This window comes from Leptonychotes weddellii, chromosome 7 (assembly GCF_054177405.1).
Source record: "Leptonychotes weddellii isolate Sample4059 chromosome 7, ASM5417740v2, whole genome shotgun sequence".
Taxonomy (NCBI): Eukaryota; Metazoa; Chordata; class Mammalia; order Carnivora; family Phocidae; genus Leptonychotes; species Leptonychotes weddellii.
The window spans coordinates 5,383,705-5,406,363 of record NC_138375.1 but is presented as its reverse complement, the minus strand read 5'-3'; the positions used below and the strand labels follow the sequence as shown (position 1 = coordinate 5,406,363).

The window sequence follows — 22,659 nt, the reverse complement described above, 5'->3', positions numbered from 1 at the left end:
TGAGCCACTCTAAAGAAAGAGGGCGTGGCTCTCCATGGAAAGATTGGCTGCAATGGAAATTTATTCTAGATATGTTGGAAGAAGTTTCAGGGTGCCATATGCTGGCATTAGTGAGGAGAAATGAGTTGTTATTCAACTTAATGCTCAAAATTTACATACTACTTTAAAGGCACTTCTTTATTGTTAGAAAAAATACACTTGACCAAAAAAAATGGCAATATAGGCAAAAACTGGTCTGTAAGATGTTACCAAGCAAAAGATTAATCCTGGGGCACCTGGGTGGCTCAGATGGTTAAGAGTCTGACTTTGGCTCAGGTCATGATCCCAGGGTCCTGGGATCAAGCCGCACATCAGGCTCCTGGCTCAGCGGGGAGCCTGCTTCTCTCTCTCCCTCTGCCTCTCCCCCTGCTCATGCTCTCTGTCTCTCTATCTCTGTGTCTCAGATGAATAAATAAAATCTTTAAAAAAAAAAAAGAAGAAAAAGAATAATCCCCAAAGTGGAGCATCCCAGGACACCACAAGTCCATGCTGGAAAATAGATTTTACTGTAAATTAGTGCTTCAAGTGTAGCTGAGGTAATTTCCTAAGTGCCCACAACAACTGGCCATCACCTGACTCACATCTAAAATGAGAAACAAAGCAGAAGTGATATAATACAAGTGCTTCTGCAATGCCCAGGCAAACTTTCTCTGTAAGGGGCCAGACAGTAACCATCTCAGGCTTTGCCAGAGTACCAGGGTACTCAGGGTACCCCCTGAACCCTGCCGCTAGAGCGCAGAAGCAGCCACAGACCACATGGGAAAGGACCGGCAGGCCAGGGTCCCAATAAAGCTTTACTTCCAAGACAGGCAGTGGACCACATCTGGCCAACAGGGCAGTTTGCTGACCTCTGTTGTAATCTAATAAACAACAAAGCAAAACCCTGGGTAAGTTAATACTCTACAGCCTGAAGCATAAAGTAAAACCACTTACCTGCCCGAGAGACTCCTGCAGATGCACCTGCAAATATTCTGGTGGTAAGGCGGGAATATTCAGAGAGGCTTGTGAAAGTGGGGGTACCGAGTGGGTAAGTGAGGACTCAGATTCTGCTGGTGGAGCACTTGACTGATTTCTGTTCACTGTATTCTGTTCCCGCACCTCAGAATCCTTTCTCCCCGGATCATGTAATCTCAGAAGTTCAACTTGTGATTCAATGCGTAATAATTCTGGTTTCACAGGATCCATCCGTTGGGAGGCATTAGATGCCATCTTGAGAGCCCCATTCCTCTCCTCTTTTCCTCTACTGGCCATAAAATGCTTCGTGAGGGCAGCCCAGAGTCCGTCAATCCATGGCTCAACCACAAGTTCTAAACTAGATTGTTGTAATAAAAAAGGAAAAAATAAATCCCTAAGGTGTCTATTTAAATATATAATAATGGGACAATGGCAGTCTACTTGACAGAATGCTATGCAAATGCCAAAAACACTAAATACAATGACTATTCAGAATACAAAAGATATCTATCATTAAGTTAAAAACATTATCGTGTGCTCATTAGAACTTCACCTGTAAAAAAATTGAGCACATATAAAGGTCAGAACAAAAATGAAGGCATTTTAAAAGTAATAGGTAACAGGAATGAGACTGCACTTAACTTCCTAAAATATAGTTGGCAATATTTTAAGAAGTTGTAATTTTAAGTAGGCATGCGAAATTCTGATGAGGTTAACAGAACTTATCCCAAATCCAAGTCTATTCTAATATCACATGATAATTACATATGTCAAATGCACCATCATTTTCCCCCCCTAATTTAGTGATTTTTTTTCCCCTATAGATTAAAAGATCACCAAAAAAATCACTCTGGATTAATGCTAGGTATTCTAAATAAATAGTTCAAACCTTCAACCGGTTCCGAACATTTCTGATGAAATTTTCAGGAAGTCTGAACATGAGAAAAAAAAAAAACCCTAATTTTCCTTTAGGAAAGTTGAATGAATCATAGGTGCCTTTTAGAATGTGGTAGCATATTTACTAATAAAGTAGGGCAAGCCAACAACAACATCCCCTACATTCCCATGGAGAAACTTGAAGTAAACTGAACAGGTAAGAAACCGTGCATCAGAATCTTGGAAATCACCTCCTTCTCATTTTTAATCACAACTCAAAGGACGTATCAATTAAATTCTAATTCATAAAGTTAAATGACAGTAGGAGGTACATTTCAGACCTCCATCTTATTATGATTCTAGCTATAATCTCATTAGTACACGCATCCACCCCTCAGAGCCTTTGGAAAATCAAGTACATAAAATTCTGCGTTCAACAATGACAGCTATGTCTAAAACACCATTTTCACAGCTCTGAAATATTAATACCACCCCCAACAAGAGAGCTAATTTTGGGGCGCCTGGGTGGCTCAGTCGTTAAGCATCTGCCTTCGGCTCAGGTCATGATCCCAGGGTCCTGGGATCAAGTCCCACATCGGGCTCTCCGCTCAGCGGGAAGCCTGCTTCTCCCTCTCTTGCTCCCCCTGCTTGTGTTCCCTCTCTTGCTGTCTCTGTCAAATAAAAAAAAAAAAAGGAGAGCTAATGTCCACGGAGTACTTACTACAGGGCAGACATTATTCTAAGAGGACAACCTATATCAATTCATCTGTTCCTCCCAAAAAAAATCTCCACAGCACACACTATTATCCCCTATTTCACAGAGGGAGAAGGTGAAGCCCACAAAGACACAAAAGGTAAGGAACATGACCAAGATTTCAGTCAGTGAAGGGGGAGAGTGGTTATCAAGGATCTGCATGCAGGTAACTGGACTGCACTCTGCGTTCTTAACCCCATCAGTGTGGGGGCTGCTACACTAAGCCAGGATATATCCTTGAAAATAATTTTAGAAGAGGAAAAATTCAAGGGAGGTGGTCAGGTTGAAAATTTAAGAGATGCAGGCTGATGAAATACACATTCAAGAATTTTAACACTGGATCCAGTAAATGAACAGGGAAACGGAAAACCTCTGAAGAGAAAGAAAATATGAACTCAGTGATAGGCCCAATGGGTTCTGGAAGAAGTGAGCAAGTAAATGGCTCATGAGACAATAAACACTTAATGGCAACAGGACTCTGGCAAAAAACAACAAAACCCACAAACACACAAAATCAATATAAAGAGACAAAACTAAAAGGTGAACATGCAAGGCAATATGGTAGAGCTTCATCACAATCAAGACCATATGCACTGGGGATGTGGGGAAAAACCAGCTCATCGCCACCAAAGAAAATGATGAAGTGGAGGGTGAGCTACGTGGAAGGAGAAGTGTCTCCAGCACATCTGTGCAAGGTGGTGCTATGCAGAAAAGCAAGACATTCGCTGAATTTGTCATTCATAAACAAAGATCAAGTGAGTAAGAAGTTAATATATACACCAAATAGGAAAAAAATCAAGTGGCTGTGCTGTCATCTGCGGAAATAGCCAAAGGCTAAATGATAAACTTAGTTGTAGGACAACATCTATAAGATCTCTGAATAAAGGGGCGCCTGGGTGGCTCAGTTGGTTAAGCGATTGCCTTCGGCTCAGGTCATGATCCTGGAGTCCCGGGATCGAGTCCCGCATCGGGCTCCCTGCTCGGCAGGGAGTCTGCTTCTCCCTCTGACCCTCCTCCCTCTCATGTGCTTGCTCTCTCTCATTCTCTCTCTCTCAAATAAATAAATAAAATCTTTAAAAAATTAAAAATTTAAGAAAAAAAAAAGATCTTTGAATAAAGACATGAAGAGGATTTGAAAGGTAGCACATAGGGTGAAATACCGAACTGTAAAAACAAGAGTAAACTAATGGAAACAGGAATTATTTTTCTGGCTGGCATGGTGGCAAGCGGCCATTAGGATGGTAAGGAGAGAGCCAAGGCACGCAGCGTGCTGTGAACGCCTCTGGTCTGTGTTCTCTGCTGGGCACCCTCCATGTGAGGGCCCGCATCCAATCACTGTGCGTGCACGGCAGAGAAGCAAACGCACAGGCTATCAAAGTTCCTAAAGAAAATGCGGACTTCGGGTGCCTGGGTGGCTCAGACAGTTAAGCGTCTGCCTTCGGCTCAGGTCATGATCCCAGAGTCCTGGGATCAAGTCCCGCATCGGGCTCCCTGCTCCTTGGGAGCCTGCTTCTCCCTCTGCTTCTCTCTCTCTCTCTCTGTCTCTCATGAATAAATAAATAAAATCTTCAAAAAAAAAAAAAAGAAAGAAAATGCGGACTTCTACAAATGCCTACACACCTCAAGACAAAGATAACTTTCCTGGGGCATCTTTTCAAATTTCTTCCATTAGCAGCTACCAAGATGCGCGAGGCACTTAAAAAAGTCAACAGAATACATAAATCAAGCCCTGGCTGATCTTTGGTCCTAGAAAAAAAGCTAACAAAAGGAAAATAACACTCTCAAAATAAAAGCTTCAGCGCTAAATCAAAAATCATCATATTTTATAAACTCACAAACTTTCATCCAGTACACAGAAGGGCTGACTGGAAATGGCGGAGGAGAAGCACGCTGCTCTTACCCCACACAGTCATCCGCATGTCCCGTGTCATAGAAATGCTGGGCACCAAGCTCCTGAAGTCGCTTATCAATGATCTTCCCGCCATTACAGAAGTATGTGTATTCTGAATCACCGAGCCCTAAGGAGCCCAAATAGGTTATGAGTGCACACACAGTAAGGTTTAAATTTAAAGAAGAGATACAAATATTTAAAACAATACCATTCCATGCTCTGATTAATAATGCACACCTTCATATCTTCTGAGGCTTTCCTTGAGTAATACAAATATTTGCCTTCTATTTTACAATATTAAAGTGCCAGGCCCATCAAAACAGAAACAAACACTTCTTGGCCACTCTTAACAGGAATATTTTCACATTTTTGTTTCCATGAATCTGTGTAAAAATATGGGAATCTTAAAAGAATATTTCATCTTAATCTTAAAAGATTAATCTTAAAAAATAATTTTAAAATAATTAGGTTAAAAAAACATAGTATCTGTATTTGCAGACTTTTCTGATCTAGTGAAGAGGTCTGCAAACTACAGCCTGTGGGCCAAACACCACTCAGTCTTTCTCCATAAAGCTGTGTTGGACCACAGCCAAGTCCACTTGTTCACCCACTGTTTATGGCAGCTCTCCAGCTGCAACAGCAGAGTTAAGTAGTTGTTATAAAGAACACATGATCTGCAAAGCCTAAAATATTTATCATCTGGCCTTTATTGATTTTACTGACCCCTAATTGAGAGCATAGACAGGTACATCTGCAACACAATCATTGTGTTAGATGAATTAGGAACTGCTATGTTTCCTGGTAAGAAAATGGACTAACATTTTCATACTTGGTTAAAAATTTAAGATTAAAAGCATCAATTTCTCAGTTGTTTAATCATCTCCATGTACTTCCACAAAAAAAAAGAACAGGGTGAGCAATTGTTGGGGGGGGGTCCATAAATGGCCTCGGAGTGACTAGAATGCTTGGATACTTTTTTTGAGTAATTTTTTTAAAGCAACACATACATGTTCATTCTTCAAAATAAAGAAATTAGAAAAACCTGAATAAAAAATGTAAATATTCTAAAATAAGTTATACAAGAGAGATCTTAGCCAGGGTCATAACCTCAAATTTCTAATCAGTTACTTATCATAGCATAATCCATCTTTATCAGATACCCTCCCCCAAAGTAATTCTCAAGGAGGATTTAAGGAACACAGATCACAAGCCAGGAATACGGGCTCTGAATTCTCTCCCTGGTGTCCTATCTTACTGAGCTGGTCCTTCTGATCCTTTATCTTAGTTTTTTAATCTATACTTCACAGAGCCCTAGGCCAGTGTTTCCTAACCTGGGATGCATATTTGAATCACCTAGGAGTTTTTAAAACCACTGATGCCAGGGCTCCACCTCCAAACAATTAAGTAAGAATCACTGGAGGTGGGACCAGGTAACAGAATTCAAGGAAAACCTCCCCCATCTGATCCTAACATATGGCCGGGATTGGCAATCATCCTAGGGCAGTGGTTCTCAGGGAGATCAGATCTACCTGGGAGCTTCTGGATTTTTCTTTTTTCCTCTTAAAAACAACAACAACAAAAAACCCAATAAAATAGAATTCAGAGTTGCTCCTTCAGGGTTTTTCTTTCTTTTTTTTAAACCAAGTTTGGGCAGGGGTGGGAGTGGACCAGCCGTTGATATTCTGAAAAGGTTTCCTAGTTGAATCTGATATGCACCCATGGTTAAGAATGCTACTCCAGGGGCTCCACTGAGGAGCCGCTATGGGATGAAAACAAAGGAGGCATTCACAGAACAGAGGACATTATAGAAATGTATAAAACATGTAACTGTAAATAGAAAACCAAGAACAAAATCTATACAACCATATATCATGGTTTTGAAGGATACATTCAAATACCAGAATTAAAACCAGGAATAACTGAGGGCAGGCAGAACGCAAACACAGTCCGTACCCAGTAATCCATAGTGCAGGTGAGCAAAGAAATCTGCCGGCAGAGCCTTGTCCTGTATTGCTTTCACGAACTTGCGCGCAGTGTCAGGTGGGTCTCCAGTGCCAGTGGTGGAAACAACCACAACAAGAGGCGCGGTTTCAGTTTTCAGATCATACTACAAAATGAGGACGGCATGTCAGGGATCTCCGGCTGTACACAGTTTTGATTTAACACATCAGCAAGGCAACCAGCTAGGTCTCCACCCAGAACCAGTCATCCGTGCTTCATGTGGCTTCACAGCACAGAGGGTGTGGAGCGTTTCCAAGTTGGGAAAGCGCAAGTGTTACTCCTCAGACACCACGGAACCTGGCTCACTCCTCACCCCCTCCGGGTCCAGGGAGCTGGGAATACTGAGTGGGTAGATGGAGATCATCGGCATTTGATGTCTTACAGATCAAGTTTCTTCATTCTAATTCTCACCTAAATTGAAATATTCCAAAGAGAGCACTCACCCTCTCTATTTCTAATGATTCCATGAGCTCTACTGCTCATGTGTATCATCGAATCTGACTCTGAGGGATTCACTTATTTTTCACGCTGATACAAAGATTTGAGCTAACAGATTACCAGGTGATTCAATGCTTACAGGGGACAGCACAAGCTGCGTATTGAACTTTTACAGTTAAAGTAACTTCACCTCGGAAAGGACTATCATGACCTAGGAAGTAGATAGCTATCTGTTTAAACTTGGATCAAGAATTGGAGAAATCAATCAGCTGGGGAGAGCAAACAGGACTACTAACATGGCACGAAAAAAAAGAACATGTGCTATTCACCTAACGTTCAAATAGCTGCTGGCCTAGGTGGTGAGGTGACCCCGAGGGGCCAAATCAGGGCTACTTATATGGTGCTGACAACTTTTTGTTTGTAATAACAGATTCAGATTATATTCTAGCATGTGGCATCCTCAACGCCAACACTGAAGTTACTGTAGGATTACAGAACCTGCTGATTGGTGGTGTCCTCCGGGATGCTCCCTGTTGGGTGAGTGGCTACATCTGGAGTCACCTTGACCCTGACGCATAAAGGAACATGAAGGTTCTCCTATGACCTGACTTTATAATTCACTTATGCTGCTGACAGTCTAGTCTTTTGAACTAGAGATGTGGGGAAGGCCAGAGGAGGTTATGAACTTGAGTCAACGTACAAGCAGGGTAATTTTTAAAGTACTGAACTAAATCTGACTTGTTAGCGGCTGGCACGTCAACTTGGGCTTATACAAAAGCTCCTGCTAGTTGCTGTGGACTACACTGTCTAAGACAGTAAAATCTGGAGAACTCAATCAGACTAACTGAAAGAAGAATACAGATGTTACAATCTTACGTGACCTAAGGGAGGAATTTCAGCAGAGACTGAGAATACAAATAAGCAGTCCCTGACCTAAAGAAGCTCAATCTTCTCTAGATCCTTACACTTCTGCTTTAAATTCTATTCCACAAAAGAACTGCATGGTCCTTCACTTGAAGGAACTCTGACATGAATGGCAAGGTCTTTATTTTGGGGAAATACAAACGGGGCACTGGGATTTGTGAGCTGGAAAACACACATGTGCAGGTGAACACACACCTCTTTCGTTCTCACGGGGGCACTGAGAGATAAACAAGGCAAACACTACTACTTCCCCTTATGGTTGAGGAGTAATTACTTGTTTCGGGTTTTTGAGACTGTTTAGTCTAATTCAAATGTACACTTGATTTGTTAGAAAAACGACAAATCTTACAACACAGTTGATAAAGTAAATTTGAGTGTTGAAAAAAAAGTATGGAGGCATTTAGCAGCCTACTTCGCTGTTTAACATCGCCTCCCAACCAAAATACTTCAAGCATAAAACAGTAAAACCATGAGTAACCATTTACCTTATCTGACTCGCTAATACAGTGAAGATCTGCAGAAAATCCATGTGCAAATGCTTTTTCACATATTTCTTCTGCTATAGCCTTTGCCTGTCCTTTCTGTGTAGCATAGAGTAACAGAAACCTCCTCATAACCTCACGGCATATGCTACAGCTTTAACACACTGTCAAAGAGAAGAGAGAAAAAGGGATTTTTTTTTTTAATTGAGGAGTACACCACAGGTATTAATTCTCCCTCACAATCTTTTTTAAAAGACTCCAACAATATCCACACATAACATTTAATAGATTTCTCTAAATATGTTAGTGTAATTCTCAGGGAGTCTAAAAAAGAGAATTCATCAAACCAGGGAGAATACAGGAGTAAAGCTCTAAGTCCATGGCTCAGAAATCCGATGCTGGGGTCAGACTACCTGCGCTCGAATCCAGCATCCATCACTCACAACTGCAGAACTCCAGGCAAGCTTTTCAACCGATCTGTGCCTCAGCTCTCTCACCCTTAAAATGGGGATAATAGTACCCACCGGACAAAGATGTTTCACCTGCAAAGACCTGAACCATAGCTGAGACACAGCAGTGCTCCAAAAACCTCAGATATTTTTATTTTAAAAAAATGTAATGGGGCGCCTGGGTGGCTCAGTCGGTGAAGCGTCTGCCTTCAGCTCAGGTCATGATCCCGGGGTCCTGGGATCGAACCCTGAGTCGGTCTCCCTGCACAGCGGAGAGTCTGCTTCTCCCTCTCCCTCTGCTCTTACGCATGCTCTTGCTCTCAAATGAATGAATAAAATCTTAAAAATAAAAAAAGTGTAAAAATTCCATTGGAAGTAAAGGCTTTTGTTCCTACGTGATCCTAATACCAAATAAGCTAATCACAGTAGTGAAGTTAATCAAGCTACATACTCTGCTCTATTGTTTAACTCAGTATCAGATACATATGTGAGTGCAGGAATATATATGTATAGAGAGAGGAAATATTTCCAGTCCACCCAAGCTTAAACTGTTTTTCCTGAGGAGAAAACCAGGAGTAAAATACGGAACTCGAGCCCGAGGGGAGGCGGTCTAGATAGACTTTTTTTTCCATACTCATCCAGGATCTAAAGCTGGGGCACTGTTGGGCGCCGGCTGGCTCAGTCGCAAGAGCGTTGAGACCCTTGATCTCGGGGTGGTGAACTTCCAGCACCCACGCTGGGTGTAAGGTTACTTAAATAAAACTTAAAAAAAAAAAAAAAAAGAACTGGGGGACTGTCAACTTGGAGGAGCTGATTTCAATAAATCAGTATCAAATCCTGGCTTTTTGGGAATGGACCATCAGTAGTTTTATGCTCCACTGACCAGGTACATCTAGGGATAAATTAAGCCACAAAGAAATTAGAAGAATTGTGTTAGATAACATTAAATCATGGAATGTCCTTAGGGAGCAGAACAGCGCCTGGCACAGAGCAAGTGCTCAGTAAGTCAGCTAAATGAATGCTATGAAGACAAACACACATTTCGGACTCAGGAGAACTGCGGAAATGCAGTGATGGACATGTCACCGCTTACCGTCACTCTAGCTAAGGACCTCGAGCTCTTCCTGGGCGCCAGGCACAGCCCCGGGCGCTCCCGTGTAGGAGGAACCCCTCAGACCCACCACCGCCTTACAAAGGTCTGTGACCCCCGTTTCTCAGAGGCGGATCCCCGGCACCCGCAGAGCACCGACAGGCGGAGAAACGGGGAGCAGCAGCCCGCGTGCGGCCCGGGGCCGCTCCCCTTCCCGACGCCCCCGCGGGTCCCGCCGCCCCCCAGTCTAGGGAAGTGTCCTGGACGGAGACGCCCACGGAGGGACCCACAGCGACCTGCGGGGCCAGCGCCGCTCGTGCCGACGCCGCCGCGCGGACGGACCCGCTCCCGGGGGGCGGCGGGAGGCCCTTGGGGCCAGGCCCTGGGGCCGGCCCCTGGGGCCAGCCTTGGGCGCAGCCGGCCCAGCCCTCCGCCCAGCGGGCCGGGCTCCTGACCGACCCGCGAGCGCCCAGCCCGGCCGCGAGAGGAACGTGCGGGCGCGGAGACCAGTGCCTTCCCCGAGCCTGTATCGCCTCCCCGCCGGCTCAAGCTGGGCGGGCTGCCCGCCCGGGAAACAGCAGCCACCGGGTCTCACCTGAGGGAGGCCGGCCGGAGACACTCTAGTACCGCGTAGGACCGCGTAGGACCGCGAACCCTGCTCCCGCGCCTGCGCACTCTGTCACGGCGCTCGCCTTTCCAGCGCCCAAGACCAATAAGGAGCTCGGGAAGGAACTGGGCCAATCAAAGCGCTCCGGGGTGGGTGTGGCCTTCTCCTTGCGCATGCGCCGGGCTGCTGGGGGTGGGGGTGGGGCCGGCCACGGAATGCGCGTACGGAGGCCCGCGAGGTTCCGGGGGCTCGGCGCTGCTCGGAGCTCCGGCTGTCCGAGCGCGGTAGGTGTCGCCGCGCGGTAGGTGTCCCGGCCCAACGTACGTGAGCCCGCGGCGTTGCCGAGGTGTCCGTGCTGCCATGGCCCGCCCACTCCTCTCCGGCCGGCGCCGCTGCACGCCGCGTGCTTGAGCTCAGGTTCCCGGGTCGCTGGGTTTGGAGGCACCCGGAGCGTGGGGTCCTTTCACTCCTAGGAGGACGCGGTTCCTGGGGCGCCCCGTCCCCCCTGGACTGCACCCTCGTGTTCCCCAGTCCAGGCAGAGCGTTTAGGTCTACACGGAACTCCCACCTTCCTCCCTCAGTGCCCTGCATCGTTTTACTTCTTTTAGATCTGCCTTTTTCCCCCCTTGGCCAAACTAGACCCCTTTCTTCCTCAGCCCTGTCCAGATCTTTACTTCGAGAGGAGAACACCTCAGGCCTTTTACACGTGTTTGGACCCTTGCTTTGCGTTGACCTATACGAATTTTGGCCCTTTTCCCCGTTGCTCCTTTTGGGTATATTTAACCTAACGCAGTGCTTTCTGTCAGCCAACATAGAGGAGGCGTGTTTAGGGTGTAGCCCGCCTGAGTGTGAATCCCAGCTCTGCCGCGGACGAGCTGTGCCAACCGGACAAAATAACCTCTTTGGGCTCAGTTTTCTCATCTGTAAAATGAGTAGAAGTACTTAATTCTTTGTGTTGTGAGGGTTAAGCTATACCGGTAAAACACAGGGGTGCATGGCAAATAATAGCGAGTATTATTCTCAGCTGCCACTTTTCCAAGCTGTGGGATGCAGAGATTGATGTTTGGGTACTTGTGTTTGTGGGAGGTTTTTATGAATCATCTGTCACAAGTACTCATCCTTAGTTTCATAAGCATTCATGTTGAGTTATGCTGTGTGTATATTTGATCATGTTTTTTATTTTCTCTAGTTATAAATCAAGAAGAGTTGAGAATCTGATGGCATGGCTTTAATTACCTTGCGGAGGAACCTTTGCCATTTGTCTGATTTTCGGATCCACGGAGCTCTGGCTGCTTTGAAAAATCATCCTGTAATTCATGTTCACAAGGTTTCCGAGGAGCGTCTGTGTCCGTGGTTCTGTTCACCACGGTCTGAGCCTTTCAGGGTCAGATTCCATCATGGCTGTTGTAAAAAGTTCCATTCAGAAAATGGAAATGACCTTCATGCCGTTGGTGAGCCGGTGTTCTCTCAAGCACATGATTGGGATAGGCCTGAACAAAATCTTAAAAGTGTGGATGAACAGATGTTTTACAGGAGACTAAACAGCTTCACCTCATCAGAAGAAGTGTTAAGTTTTATAAGCACACTGCAAACTTTGCCTGCTACTCTAGCAGCAGGAGCCTTACAGCGGATTTGTGAAGTGGAAAAAAAAGATGGTAATCAAAAGTTGCCAAAAGAAATACTAAAGAATAGTGTCTTTCAAGCCTTATGCATTCAGTGTGAACAGGAATCCTCAGGTCTGCCAGACGCCATTTTGGTGACTGCTTTGCAAGCCCTGACTCTGTTGCAGGTGGATCCCCACAGTAGCTTGTTACTGAACCTGGTGACAGAATGCCATTGTCGTCTCAAACGGGGTGGCCTGGAAGTTCACAGTCTTTGTATTCTTGGGGAAAGTCTGATTAAACTGCAAGGTCCAGGCTGTGCTACGCTAGAACTGATTATATGTCAACTGAAAAGTGAAAAATTGGAAGAATTTACTCCTGAGGATATTGTGGCCCTTTATAGGATACTGCAGGCTTGTACTGAAAAAGTGGACCAACACCAAGCATTTCTGAATAAGTTAAACAACTTCTCTCTGTCGGTAGTTTACCACTTGAGTCCTACATTGATGAGCCAAGTGCTCAGTGCCCTCGCGGTTCTTGATCAAACTCAGGCACTTCCTCTGGTTATAAAATTGGGAAAATACGCTGTGAGGCATATCCCTCATTTTACTAACGAAGAGCTCAGAAAAGTCTTAGAGGCTTTCATATGCTTTGGGCACAATGACAGATTTTTTACAAAAGCCCTAGAGCGACACGTAGCTTCATCGTGTCTCACTTTGGATCCTGAGGTCGTCAGCAAGGTCATGGAGTACTGCAGTAGGAAACGGATGCTTTCAAAACCCATCCTCGACGCAGTGGCAGAAACCTTTGTTTGCCAATCAGAAAAATTTTCGCCTCATCAGATTTATGAGTTAATCGAACCATTTGGAAAACTCAATTATTTGCCCCCGAATGCCTCTGCTTTATTTAGAAAGCTAGAAAACATGTTGCTCACTCATTTCAATTATTTTCCACCCAAAACACTACTGAAAATTCTCCATTCGTGTTCACTAATTGAATGCCATCCGGTCAACTTCATGGCAAAAATATTCAGCCCCTATTTTCTTCAAAAGCTGCAAGGTGAGTTGGTTATAACTTCTGAGAGTGGGGAAATCGAACGTGTATTCTTTTCAAGTCGTGTATCTACCTGTACACTGAACAGTGCGTCACCTCTGTCTTCTCTTCCGTAATAACCTAAAGACGAGCATCAGGTGCTAGTGGATACACAGAGTTCCAGGATGATGGAACACTGCACAGAGAAAACAGTTTCTGGTCAACAGACTGCCAGCCTGAGTCTCGTGGGACGTGACGTGGCCCTGGTCATAGTCAAAACATGTCAGAAGCCGTGAACGCAACTGGCAACTTCTCGGTTTTGAAAGGATGGCGTTGGTCGTCTCAGTTGATGGCCACCCAAATATGTCAGGTGTCCACGTCTCCACAGTTAAAGGAAATTCTCAATGATTTTAACATACCTGGTACTTTGAATTATATTCTGTAGTTCGGAGCTTGAGTTCCTTGGAGGTTAAAATGAAATTGTACTGATGGCAAGCAAGAGGGTATAATTAACTCTGACATGTTCTTTTCCCAGAGTCATTTAAAAGTACATTACTTCCGGAGTGATCAGTGTGCGTTGTGCATTCCTGGATGTACCTTTCTTTTGTCACACATAACAAAATCCAAACTTAACTACAACTGGAATGATTTTTATTTCAGGTGAAGAATTGTATTTGGACAGACTGAGCCTTGCACAGCTGACCCAACTGTTCTTAACCTCAGTCCTAGAATGCCCTTTCTATAAGGTAAGAGCAAGAGCCGGGCTGCCTTATTGCCCTGTGCGGGCAGCTTTCTTTTGTCTCCCCTCTCCCAATCTTTTAAGTTTCTCCTCTTTTGATCTGTCTCAGTAACCGCATCAGAAAGCAGAACTTTCATTCACTTGGAGTTACTTGCCACCAGGTAGCCTTTTCTTTGATATTGAATTGGCCCCATTCCTGTTGTCTTTAAAGGAACCGTTTCCTGCGGCAAGGTGTCTTGGAAGATTTTGTCCTCCAATCAGAGCGATTCACTCTGCTGGCTGTGAAGGCTTTAGCACTTCCCATATCTGTGAGATACAAAAGTGTGAATCTCTGGACTGAGCAAATCCTAAATGATTTCAAGTACATTTTTAAGCCAAGCCAGACATTTCCCTCTTCTCTGATAGGGTTCAGTGTAGGTGCAATTTGTGCTTCCCATCTAGTACTCTAGAGATTCATTCTCCTAACTTAATCAGGCCCCTTGTGTTGGGTCACAGATGGCATCTCCAGACTTGCTCATCCCTGCCTGGTCCTCCGGGCTAGACGGAGTCCCCTTTAAGAGTAGCTCATTTCAGGGCGCCTGGGTGGCTCAGTTGGTTAAGCGACTGCCTTCGGCTCAGGTCGTGATCCTGGAGTCTCGGGATCGAGTCCCGCATCAGGCTCCCTGCTCAGCAGGAAGTCTGCTTCTCCTTCTGACCCTCCCCCCTCATGCTCTCTATCTCATTCTCTCTCTCAAATAAATAAATAAAATCTTTAAAAAAAAAAAAAAAGTAGCTCATTTCAGAGTAAGGTGTAAGAATGGAGGTACCACTGTTTTCTTCTTTTTTTTTTTTTTAAAGATTTTATTTATTTATGTATTTGACAGAGAGAGGGAGGAAGAGCACAAGCAGGGGGAGCAGGAGAGGGAGAAGCAGGCTCCCCGCAGAGCAGGGATCCCAATGCGGGGCTCAGTCCCAGGACCCCAGGATCATGACCTGAGCTGAAGGCAGAGGCTTAACCGACTGAGCCACCCAGGCGCCCCCCACTGTTTTCTTTAAAGCAGCTTAAACAGTGCTAAGGCACATAGAGATCAGTGGTACTTAGGCCCAAGCTCCTTTCATCCCTGAAGGAGCAGTGTTGACAACAGTTTTTATGTGCAGATGCGCACAAATGCATGAACACTGTCTTGGTTTCTCTCTTGCCTTGGAATGGGGCTACTGCAAGGACAGTGTGCTTGTGTCTATCCAGTATGTCACAGACGTTCCTCAGGGGCAATACACAAAGATTGAGTGCATTCTTTTTAAGGATGGCATGCTATTTCCAGATACTCATTCTGTTGCATCATTGTTGGACTTCCAGGTTTTCCCCAGCATTTCTCTCCATCAGCGGGCTGTAGTAGACATCTCTACATGTCCTTCCCTGCTGGAGCCTTTTTGTTTTTTGGTCTAGAGACTAGATTCCTAAAAGTGAGATGATTGCATTACCCACAGATTTGTCGCCCCTAATGGTTGTAAATGTCCCTGCCTCTTCTGTCGCTGTGTGTTATCAATCCTTTAATTGTTGTCATTCGACTTCAGGAAAAAGACTACTGTGTCACATGTTTAAATTGCATTTTAATGAGCAATAATGAGTTGAACATATTTTCACAGTGCTTACCGGTCATTTACATTTGCTGTGAATCCTCTAGTGACCTCTTGAGTCAGGTTCCTATTGGGTTGTCTTCCTTTTTCGGGGGGGTCTCATCCTGGAGCACATAAGATGGAGATGGTAGCTCCTGTGTGTCTGTGTATGTTGTAGATATTTCCTCCTGGTTTGTAGTTCTTAAATTTTTTTTTTTTTTTTTTGAGAGAGCATGTGCACATGTGCATGGGGGAGGGAGGAGGGTGCGAGCGGGGAGAGAGAGAAACTTAAGCAGGCAACCACCCTGAACTCAGAGCCTGAGGCGGGGCTCGATCTCAGGACCCCGAGGTCATGACCTGAGCTGAAATCAAGATTTGGACGCTTAACTGACTGAGCCCCCAGGTGCCCCTGTAGTTTTTACTTCTTTGTTTGTTTTAATTTAATATTGTTTATGGTATCTTTTTGCTCTATAAAAATTTTTAAGTTTTCTGTAGTGAAATCTATCCATCTTTTATGGTCTCTTCTCTCACTTCAGAATATTTTACCTGTCCTAAGGTAATATAAATATTTTTCTAAATTTTTAAGAACATCACTTCCCTTCCTGTATTTAGCTCTGTAACTCACCTGGAATTTATGATAGTCCACGGCGCATGCTAGAATTTTCACTTCATTCTTTCCCAGGTGGATTACCAGTTGCAGTATTTACTATATAGCTATCCTTTTCTCCCTGAATTGAAATGTCACCTTTTTCATATTGTCCTCTGTTAAAAACGTGAGTGTCCTCAAGGCCCTTACAGCGATTCTGAGAGTTCCAGAGATGTTTCTTGAGCTGTAATAGCATTGTTGTTCCGTCCCTCCCTTTCTGTGACTTCTGACTACTTTGAAAACACATTTAAAAGATATATTGAACTATTGGATTTATTTTCTTGTTTTGTATCATATCTTCCTTTCTCGTTTAAACATCCAATTTTTAGGGTCAGAAACTTCTTCCTAAATATCAAGTGAGGTCATTTCTTACTCCGTGCTCTTCTCTGGAGACGCCTGTGGATTTTCAGCTTTACAAATCTGTGAAGATTGGACTGACTGACCTTTTGGGAGCCAGATTGTATTTTGCTTCAAAAGTGTTAACGCCCTATTGTTACACAATAGGTGAGTAGTAGGGAGTTTTGCTGTTGTTTACCAGCCTCGGCATGCTGTCCTCTTTGGGAATCTGTGGGATTTAGTAGCCAGTGGAAGGCCTGGAAATGTAAAGCGGAGGTCGCCCTTCCCTGAAGGCAGATTGGAACAGTGGGTGAGCGGTAGGGCTGTGGAGTCCAGACGGTCGGGGGGAGTCCCACGTGGCAGGGGAATGTCTTTGGGCAGAGTAGCCTTTCTCTGCTTGCTTCTTTTCTGTAAAATGAGAGCAGGAAGCATAGTGACCCAGACTTAGGTAAGGACCAGGTGCGAGTGTAAAGTGATACCGGGAACATGTGGGGGCTGTGGCGTTGCTCACTGTTGTCCTCCAGGGTGGCGCTGGCCCACACAGCAGCCAGGAGTCCCTGTGGCTACTTAAATTTCCATTAGCTCAGATTTAAAACCCATCCAAAGTTCAGTTCCTTGGAGCCACACGTCAAGCGCTCAGGCTCCCAGGGGGCGGGCAGATGCCGTAGTGGACAGCAAAGGTGAAAACACGTGCTTCGCGGCAGAAAGTTCTGTTGCACAGGGCTGGCCGGAGAGTTCAAGTCCTTATGCCCTTCATGGTTTTCTAAAATTAATGAGTAAAAGAAGATCAGCTCGAAGGTGACAGTGTCTTATTGGCTTCAGGTGGTCAGAGCTCACCTCCCCCTTACGTGCTCTTTTAACAAAAGGAATGGCAGGCCATCAGAGGGAAGGTGGTGGGGGTCTGCTGTGCCCCGCGACCACACGTCGGGGTGCAGGAGGCATTGCCTACCGTGGAGGCTCTGGGAGCCCCAGTGATGAAAGTTTTTACTTGCAGAGGTTGTACCTGTACTTTGCTTAAAGGATTTTCTTCACTCCGGGTTGAAGGATGCCCACCACTTACTACAAGGTGAAGGAGAAAGCAGGCGAGGTTCTTGTCATGCCCAAACCTTGAGGACCCACTCCTGGCTTTCGGGTGGTTGAGCTTCCTTAATTTAAGGCTGTCCTGGTTGATCATAGAGCTGGTTAAAATGAAATTCTCACCATGGTCTGGTGTGGTCATTGCTTTGCAGCCTTCAGCACAGCTGGGTGCATTGTGGTGTGGACGGATTCAAAGCAGGAGGAGGAGGACAGGCGCATAGTGTTTGTGAGAGCACCACACAGAGAATGTTTCCTTTCTTCTCTCACCAGATGTTGAAATTAAATTAGACGAAGAAGGATTAGTACTGCCATATACAGTTGACGAAGATGTGCATAAAAGGTAAAGAAAACTGGTGTGGTTTTTATGTGATGAGACGTGGCGGGCTTGATAATCGATGCTATTTTCTCAAGGTGGGAGAGTTAACATGGTTCTGGAAGTAAAGACGCTAGAGTGCAGCAACCCAATTGTGGAAATTCTGTGTAACATAAACATTAATGTTAATAAACTTGAGTGCAGTTTCAGCATAGGAAAGGACAGCACACCCATGAGTTACTAAAAATAATGCTGACACACTGAAATAGCCAAATCCCAAGTAAACCCTTGCCACTAAAAATGTATAAATATTTTGGATTGTCTTAAAAATTAAGTTTCTCCCTCTTATGAGCTAAAGGGCTAGTATCCAAAATCTATAAAGAACTTATCAAACTCAAGAACCAAAAAACAGGGTACCTGGGTGGCTCAGTTGGTTAAGCGACTGCCTTTGGCTCAGGTCATGATCCCAGGGTCCTAGGATCAAGTCCCACATCGGGCTCCCTGCTCAGCGGGGAGTCTGCTTCTCCCTCTGACCCTCTTCCCTTTCGTGCTCTCTGTCTCTCATTCTCTTTCTCTCTCAAATAAATAAATAAAATCTTTAAAAAAAAAAAAAAAAAAAAACCAAAAAACAAATAATCCAGTCAAGAAATGGGCCGAAGACATGAGCAGACATTTCTCCAAAGAAGCCACAAATGGCCAACAGACACATGAAAAAATGCTCCACATCTCTTGGCATCAGGGAAATACAAATCAAAACCACAATGAAGTACCACGTCACACCAGTCAGAACGGCAAAAATTAATTGGTGGGAATGTAAGCTGGTGCGACCACTCTGGAACACTGTATGGAGGTTCCTCAAATAGTTAAAAATAGAGCTACCTTACGACCCAGCAATTGCACTACTAGGTATTTATCCAAAGGATACAAACACAGTGATTTGAAGGGGCACCTGCACCTCAATGTTCATAGCAGCAATGTCCACAAAAACCAAACTGTGGAAAGAGCCAGGATGTCCATCGACAGATGAATGGATAAAGAAGATGTGGTATATATACGCAATGGGATATTACTCAGCCGTCAAAAAGATTGAAATCTTGCCATTTGCAACAACGTGGATGGAGCTAGAGGGTATTATGCTAAGCGAAATAAGTCAATCAGAGAAAGACAAATACCATATGATTTCACTCGTGGAATTTAAGAAACAGGTGAACGTAGGGGAAGGGGGGAAAATGAGGGATGCAAACCATAAGAGACTCTTAACTAGAGAACAAACAGGGTTGCTGGAGGGGAGGTGGGTGAGGGGATGGGGTAACTGGGTGGTGGGCATTAAGGAGGGCACTTGATGGAATGAGCACTGGGTGTTATATGCAACCGACGAATCACTGAACTCTACCTCTGAAACTAATACACTATATGTTAACTAAACTGAATTTAAATAAAGAACTTAAAAAATAAAAAAATAAGTTTCCCCCTCCAATTTTTCAGGGTAGCGCTGTGCATTGATGATCCAAAAAGATTTTCTCTGAATAGCAAACACTTACTGGGAAAGGAAGCTATTAAACAGAGACACCTGCGCTTGCTTGGTTACCACGTTGTTCAGGTATGAGTTCTCCTGTTTCCTTTGCTCTAAAACCAATCTTTTTTTTTTTAAGATTTTATTTATTTGACAGAGACACAGCAAGAGAGGGAACATAAGCAGGGGGAGTAGGTGAGGGAGAAGCAGGCCTCCTGCGGAGCAGGGAGCCCGATGCGGGGCTTGATCCCAGGACTCCGGGATCATGACCTGAGCCAAAGGCAGATCCTTAACGAGTGAGCCACCCAGCCGCCCCTCCAGAAGCAGTTTCTACTTTAGATTTGCTTTTCCCAGGGTGCTAGGTAGTCTGCCAGCCCAGTGGACCAAGAATCTCACGTCTAGTTTAAATGTCAACTTCGTTCATTAGGCTTAATCTCTTTATATTTCGAAATACAGAACGTTCAGACCTTCCGTTTTCCAAAAGTGAGGCATCCCTGTATTCTCTATAAGCTATGCTGACCTCTGCTTCTAGAATTACTAAATTATTAGAATATCTGTTTTGCTTTCATTTCCCCGATTTAATGAATAGAAATAGACAAGAGGACCCATTAAAACCAGGATCCTCACCAACACTTATGTATTTATTTTTAAAGATTTTATTTATTTATTTGACCGAGACACAGCGAGAGAGGGAACACAAGCGGGTGGAGTGGGAGAGGGAGAAGCAGGCTTCCCACGGAGCAGGGAGCCCGGTGCGGGGCTTGATCCCAGGACCCCGGGATCACGACCTGAGCCGGAGGCGGACGCCTAATGACTGAGCCCCCCAGGCGCCCCTCACCAACACTTCTAATGCCTCAGCGCTTGCTTGTGTTCGCGGTATCGACGGCGCACCAAGGTCCCCTGTGAGGAGTCCTTGGTGAAGGTGCATGGAGCTGCCCAGCTGCCGGTCTGCTCTCCCGTCTGGTGCCTTTTTTCCACTCCATATTTCACCTACATCCCTAGCCTAATTTTTCTAGAGATAACACGCCAGTGCGTGTTCAGAAACCTTTATTGTCTCTTCACCGCTTATAGGAGCAAGCAAAAACCCGTCTACATCAGAGCGTTCGAGACCCTCCCCAGCTGGCCCGCGGCCAGACCCTCCGCTCCGAGCTTGGTGGCCTCTTGCCTGCCCCCCATCCCTCTCCATGCTCTCTTGCCTCTCTCCCTTTGCCCACCCTGCTTCCTGCATCAGACTGGCCTCCACTGCTCTGAGGATCCGGATTCTGGCTCCATCTCGGCCCCTGGCTCTGGCTCTCCTTCCACCGTCATCCGAAACGTGAGGCTCCACCAGCGCAGGATTGTCAGTGTTCTCCGCACGATCTGCTGCTGGTGTCCTGAGCCCCGCCTGTGTGCCCGGCGCTGCTGGAGGCGCTGGGGGTGCAGGGCTGTGAGCTCTGCCCTCCGGGAGCCCACATGCCGCCGAGGGGGGAGGGCTCGAGAAACCAGAACACCGGGGTGCTTCAGAACGTGACAGATTATGATGTCTTTCTGTTATTTCCCTCCCTTTACAGATCCCCTATTACGAGATCGAGACGATAAAATCAAGAGTGGAATTGGTGGAGTATTTACAGAGAAAACTATTTCCTCAAAACGTGGGCGTTCGTTGGTAACAGGAAGGAATGCTGGCTCTAGGACTCAGAAAGTGACGAACCTGGGTTTTCATGGGACTCAGTACAAAAACAGAACGTACATTGTGAATTAGCCGTTCGTGGACTGTGGTGATCTGGAAAGGGTCTAGTTTTCCTTACACCATGTATACACTTAACCAGTGGTAAATTTTAAATAAATTTTTATTTTTATTTAATACTACTGTAGGTACTTTTATACATGAAGCAACTGATCAAGTACAATAAAGGATCGAAATGAGTGTCATTATTTTTAAATCTTTGTTTTATGGTGGTTATTTGCTAACTGAAAATATTTTTTTTCAAAACCTTTGTTTCCTCTTGTAACAAATATAAGGAAGAAATCTTGTCTCCTATTTCCCTCTTTCATACTTGGTTAGAAGCAGTCCTATGTGGTAAGGAGAAGGATCAGTGGAAAAGAGACTAGGACTGTGGAAAGGAATGCGTCATTACAGAATTATGCAGAAATAACTCTTTAGTTAGTAAGAATGTTTTCCATCAGAACGGGAGCTATTTATCCTTTTTTTAAGGTGTAAAGATGTGAAAGTTAACTTATTTAGGTGGGATTTGGGGAGAGGCATTTGATAGAGAAGTTTCTGATTTTTGAATCGAATGGATCAGATTGTCTCCCAGTGCAAATGCGTCCTCGCCCCGTTGGGGTCAGGTTAAAGTTTCGGGGGAGAAGAGGACGAGGAGGCCAGCTGGTGGGGTGGAGAGAGCTCTGGAGTTGGGCACTCGGGCTCTTAACCAGCGAGTTCTGTGACCCTGGACAGGGAGACGGGCCGTGCCTTAGCCCGTGCTCGGTCTATGCCGAGCCCTTGCTGAGCTCCACAGCGGACCCTCCTGCAAGTCCCCGGCTCGTGATCTGGGTTTTGTTCCCACTTCGCAGGTTCGTGGACCAGCTCAGCGAGCTTGAGTGTTCTGCCCGTTTCATTCATCACTAGAGATGAAAGAAGGTTCCAGTCTAGTCTTGAGGCGCGGTAGAGTACAGTGGCTAATTCTCTAGCCTGGGTTTAAGCTCCAGCTTTCCCACCTGTTAATGGGTGATCTTGGGCCTCTGCTGCCACAGGGATAATCATAAATAATAACAGGGTTGCGAATAGCTTTCTGGGACGGCCACAACAGTACCATAAAGGGGGTGGCTTAAAACAACAGAAACTTACTTTCTCACGGTTCTGGGGGCTGGAAGTCTGAAATCTGTCAGCAGGGCCATGCTCCCTCCGCAGGCTCTGGGGGAGGATGTGTTCTTGCTTCGTCCAGCTCTTGGTGGCCCCAGGCATTCTTGTTGTGTGGCTGCATCACCCCAGTTTCTGTGTCCATGTTCACATGGCTGTCATCCCTGTGTGTCTCTCTTCATGTGGTGGTCTCCCTGTGTGTGTGTTTCTGGCCCCAATTCCCCTCTTTTTACAAGGACTCAAGCCATATGGGATCAGGGACCACCTTAATGACCTCATCCTAACTTGATGGAAACTGTGAAGACCCTGTGTCCAAGTAAGTCATAGTCACAGGTATTGGGGATTAGCGCAGGGTGGTGGGGGGGAACAGGACACAATTCAACCCATAATAAGTTTAGAGTTAGTTAAAATACATAAAACACTTGGAAGAGTACCCAGAGCAGAGTAAGGCCACAGTCTGTC

At 45.3% G+C, this 22,659-nt stretch overlaps 2 protein-coding genes across 10 annotated transcripts in view; one reads left to right on the top strand and one right to left on the bottom strand.

Annotated features, from left to right (window-relative positions):
- Positions 1-10,596, bottom strand: part of MTRR (5-methyltetrahydrofolate-homocysteine methyltransferase reductase) — a 39,476-nt gene extending 28,880 nt beyond the window's left edge. For 4 of the 5 annotated variants that reach the window (XM_081825869.1, XM_081825867.1, XM_081825870.1 and 1 more), the window contains exons 1-5: positions 10,494-10,596; positions 8,363-8,523; positions 6,468-6,621; positions 4,524-4,641; positions 973-1,351 (exon numbers count right to left, since the gene is read on the bottom strand). In XM_081825869.1, coding sequence (XP_081681995.1) covers positions 973-1,351; positions 4,524-4,641; positions 6,468-6,621; positions 8,363-8,491 — 780 coding nt within the window. In that variant the 5' untranslated portion in view covers positions 8,492-8,523; positions 10,494-10,596. Of the gene's footprint in view, positions 1-972; positions 1,352-4,523; positions 4,642-6,467; positions 6,622-8,362; positions 8,524-8,772; positions 9,007-10,493 lie in introns of those variants that run through there. The other variant, XM_081825868.1, reaches the window with a different exon arrangement.
- Positions 10,597-10,699: 103 nt separating this feature from the next.
- Positions 10,700-21,280, top strand: FASTKD3 (FAST kinase domains 3). 5 transcript variants are annotated; one of them, XM_031016820.2, is made up of 7 exons: positions 10,700-10,789; positions 11,695-13,165; positions 13,799-13,884; positions 16,449-16,623; positions 17,803-17,872; positions 19,331-19,445; positions 20,909-21,280. In XM_031016820.2, the coding sequence occupies exons 2-7, from the start codon at positions 11,728-11,730 to the stop codon at positions 21,005-21,007; spliced, it is 1,983 nt and encodes a 660-aa protein (XP_030872680.1). In that variant the 5' UTR covers positions 10,700-10,789; positions 11,695-11,727; the 3' UTR covers positions 21,008-21,280. The 5 variants fall into 5 exon arrangements, 4 of the variants coding, with proteins under 4 accessions (XP_030872680.1, XP_030872683.1, XP_030872681.1 ...); XM_031016821.2 differs by having other exon boundaries at positions 10,706-10,825; XM_031016822.2 differs by having other exon boundaries at positions 10,788-10,806.
- The last annotated feature ends 1,379 nt before the right edge of the window (positions 21,281-22,659 follow it).